The sequence below is a fragment of the Monodelphis domestica genome, chromosome 1 (genome assembly GCF_027887165.1).
Source record: "Monodelphis domestica isolate mMonDom1 chromosome 1, mMonDom1.pri, whole genome shotgun sequence".
NCBI classification, from domain to species: Eukaryota; Metazoa; Chordata; class Mammalia; order Didelphimorphia; family Didelphidae; genus Monodelphis; species Monodelphis domestica.
This window is the reverse complement of record NC_077227.1, coordinates 588,920,982-588,925,334: the sequence shown is the minus strand read 5'-3', so window position 1 is coordinate 588,925,334 and position 4,353 is coordinate 588,920,982. Positions and strand designations below refer to the sequence as shown.

At 42.2% G+C, this 4,353-nt stretch overlaps 1 protein-coding gene across 1 annotated transcript; it reads left to right on the top strand.

Annotated features, from left to right (window-relative positions):
• Positions 1 to 4,003, top strand: LOC100033060 (plasma membrane calcium-transporting ATPase 1-like). The gene has a single exon (XM_016432804.2). The coding sequence runs from the start codon at positions 153 to 155 to the stop codon at positions 3,450 to 3,452; it is 3,300 nt and encodes a 1,099-aa protein (XP_016288290.1). The 5' UTR covers positions 1 to 152; the 3' UTR covers positions 3,453 to 4,003.
• Positions 4,004 to 4,353: the final 350 nt, after the last annotated feature.

The following is a 4,353-nucleotide window of genomic DNA, read 5'->3' as shown; positions in this document are numbered from 1 at the left end:
GACCGGAAAGGCTCCAAAGGCTCAGGTTGGCGGTTGATCTGGAGTTCTAGGTGTCTGTCTCGCTGGCGGAATGGCGAGGGAGAGAGGTTGTAGTTGACCCAAAGGCAAGGATCCAAGCATAGCTGAAGGGAGAGGGCTTGACAAAGCCCCGGATGGCCTATAAGAGCCCCTCGGGTCCATCACCGGCCCGGGCAGGTTCCGCGAGTTTATCTCAGTTACAAGAGAGGCTGCTGCAGGTGAGCTTGAAGGACCTGGGGCAGTTAATGAGATTACGGGGCTTGGAAGCGTTGGAGCAGCTGGAGGCGCACTTCGGAGGCGTTTCTGGGTTGTGCCTGCTACTGCAGACGAACCCCGAGTTCGGGCTCCCCCTGGACCCTGTCGAACTGAGCCGTAGGCGAGAACAGTTCGGCACCAATGAGGTGCCAAAACCCCGGGGCAAATATTTTTTGGAACTGGTATGGGACTCGCTGCAGGACACTACGCTCATTTTCCTGGAGGTGGCCGCTGTACTGTCACTAGCCGTGGCCTTCTATGAGCTCAAGATCAACAGAGAGACCAAAGGTTGCGACGTTGGCGGGGTCGTAGCAGGCTCTGAGAAGGAGGCAGAAGATGAGTTGGTAAGGTGGCTGGAGGGCACTGTCCTGCTGATATCCGTGGCTTTGGTGGTTCTGGCCACAGCCTTAAGTGACTGGAACAAGGAAAAGCAGTTCAGGAATCTGGAAGACCGAGTGGTCCAAAGTCAGAAAGGAAAGGTATTTCGGAATGGCCAGATCCTGGAGGTACCTGTCAAGGACATCGTGGTGGGTGACGTGGTCCCGGTGTCATATGGGGATATGCTGCCTGCAGATGGGGTATTACTCCATGGGCTAAACTTAAAAATGGACGAGAGTTCCTTGACCGGAGAACTGAACATGGTGAATAAGTCCTTGGACCGGGACCCAATTCTTCTGTCTGGAACCTACGTGAGGGAGGGCTGGGGCAAAATCATAGTAACAGCTGTAGGGCCCAATTCACAAACTGGGATCATCCTGACCTTGCTTGATGCTAGTGCCCAGCAAGGAAACCTGGAAGCTCAGAGGAAAGCGCAGCAGTGGGAAAGTCATTGCAAAAGTATATTAAAACTAAAACATTCTTACTCCAAAGAAAAGTTAGTGCTACAAAAGAAACTGTCAAAATTAGCAGTTTTGATTACAAAGTGTAGTATGCTTATGGCTTCAATCACAGTAGTCACCCTTGTGACTCACTTTGTCATTAATACTTTTGTGATCGAGGGACAAAAATGGACTTTGGATTGTACTTCAGTTTATACCCGATACTTTATTAAATTTTTCATTATTGGAATAACAATCTTGGTGGTGTCTATACCTGAAGGTCTTCCTCTTGCAGTTACACTGTCTTTGGCTTACTGGGTAAAGAGAATGATGAAGGACAATAACCTAGTAAGGCATTTGGATGTTTATGAGTCAGTAAGAAATGCCACAACTATTTGTTTAGACAAAACTGGAACGCTGACCATGAACAGAATGACTGTAGTCCAAGCGTATATTGGTGAGAATCATTACCAAAGGCTTCCCAAAACCAATTCTATCCCAGACCCCATCCTGGAGTACCTTTTAAAAGGTATTACTATTAATTGTTCTTATACTTCCAATGTCATTCTTCCCAAAGGTGGTCAGAAGTCAGTACAACAAATTGGCAATAAGACCGAATGTGCCTTATTGGGATTTCTCCTGCATTTGGACTTGGATTATGAAACAGAAAGAAACAAAATACCACAGCAGAGTTTGTATAAAGTATATACCTTCAACTCAGATAGAAAATACATGAGCACTGTATTAAAATTGTCCAGCGGAGGTTTCCTGATGTTTAGTAAAGGTCGTTCTGAAATAGTATTAGAGAAGTGTTGTAAAATCCTGGACAAAATGGGAGAGCCTGTGGAATTGACAGAAACCAAAAAAGAAGAGATCTTTCATAATATTATTGAGCCAATGACTTCTGAGGGACTTCAAACCATTTGTCTAGCCTTCAGAGAATTCTCAGACCAGGAAATGGAACCAGACTGGGACAGAGAAGAGGATATCATTACAGAACTTACTTGTATTGCCCTTGTAGGCATTGAAGATCCTGTTAGACCTGAGGTTCCAAGTGCCATTAAGGAATGCCAGCAAGCTGGAATTACTGTACGGATGGTCACTGGGGATAACCTCAATACTGCACGGGCTATAGCATTCAAATGTGGCATCTTGAACCTCCATGACAATTATTTGTCTCTAGAAGGCAGAGATTTCAATAGACTAATACGTAATAAATATGGGAAGATTGAACAGACACTTTTAGATAAGATTTGGCCAAGGCTTCGTGTGCTTGCAAGCTCTTCCCCCTCTGACAAGTACGCTCTTGTAAAGGGTATAATTGACAGTGATGTTTTGGGAGTGAGGCAGATTGTAGCTGTAACAGGGGATGGCACTAATGATGGCCCAGTGTTAAAAGTGGCAGATGTTGGGTTTGCCTTGGGTATCATTGGAACAGATATCGCTAGAGAAGCTTCAGACATCATTCTCATGGACGAGAACTTCACAAGCATTATGAAAGCAATTATGTGTGGAAGGAGCATTTATGACAACATCTCCAAGTTCCTCCAGTTTCAGCTTACTCTTAGTATAGTAGCAACAACAGTGGCTTTTATAGGGGCATGTGTGACACAGGATTCACCATTTAAAGCGGTACAAATGCTATGGATTAACCTCATAATGGATACATTTGCTTCCTTGGCCTTAGTCACTGAAAAGCCAACAAAGACGCTTCTGCTAAGAGACTTTCCTGAAAAGAAACAGCATCTCTTGTCCAGCTCCATGGTAAAGTATATTTTGGGCCATGCAGTGTACCAGCTTACAGTCACTTTTGTTCTTATGTTTGTTGGTGAAGAGCTGTTTGGTTTTGAGAGTGGAAGAAAAGCTCTTCTCCACGCCTCTCCTTCTACCCACTACACAATGATTTTCAACACTTTCGTTATGATGCAACTTTTCAATGAAATTAATGCCCGAAAGATTCATGGGGAGAGAAATGTTTTGGAAGGAATGCGTAGCAATAATTTCTTTTGCATCATTGTGGGGGGAACCTTTGCCTTTCAGTTCCTCATTGTACAATTTGGTGGAAATATTTTCTGTTGTACCAGTCTTAGTCCAGACTTGTGGCTGTGGTGCATTTTCCTAGGAGCAGGGATATTAGTGTGGGGTCAGTTTGTAACCAACATTCCCAACAAGTGTGTGGAACCCCTCATCAGGTTGATGGGTGGGAGATCAGAAGAAAAGGTTGAGACTATATGTCCTACAATATCAATGACTGAGGACCTGTGGTGGGTTCAGAACCCAAGCAGAATCCAGAATCAGAAAAGACTCATAAAAACATATCATTCTTACTTTCGTAGGAGTTTGTCCCAAATTCTCCACTGACTGAGATTCAATGGCAGGACAGGGATTTTTTTTTCAAATATTGTTGTTTATTTTCAGTACCCTTCTCTAAACAAAGTACAGATTCATTCCTTCATCTTTTCCCAGATACAAGGCTTTACAATGAATGTGAAGCTATGCTTCCTGTATTGGCAAAAACAAGCAAACAAAACCTCTTAAGGGATGTTCTTTGGGATTGGACAATGTGAACATGGTCAGAAACAAATTAATTAGATGGAGAGTTTATAGAAGAAATATCTAAAGAAACAGCCAAGGGGCATTATTGGCATCATTTTTATTTCAATTTAATTTTCCTTTTTTTAAAAAACAGCCTCATGGGTAAAGAATAAATGTATACATTAATTTTTGCTGTTAATCACAAGACTGGGTTGTATATATCATAAAGGATAAAGGCCTTTTGAGAAGGTGTAGATTCTAACTATTCTTGTTCTGCTGTAAATAACAAAGATTTGTTCAGCTTCCCTTGGAGCCTATATTGACTTCTTCCTTGTCGTATATTATATAAAAATAATAAATGATATTACAAAAACATAGGCAACATGAGTGCTTTGTAAAAAAAACACACACACAAGTAGCTGAAAGTACTGCCTTTTTCATTAGTTTCACTAATTAGTCCACCAGCTTATATTTATTTCTTAAAAGTCAAGTCACAAAAATGACGATCATCATGTTAAATTCAAACAACCTTTGCAGTCTTTGCTAAGTGGCCCAAATGACAAATGGAACAGAGGTATTTCAGCATATCTAAAATATGACCAAGTCTCTACTGCCAAAAAGATTTGGAAAGTGAAAGGAAGCAGAAGGGAGAAAGAAATAAGGGCCTACTAAGTGCCTGTCACTGTGCTAAGTGCTTTTACAAATTTTTCATTTGATCAACAATTCC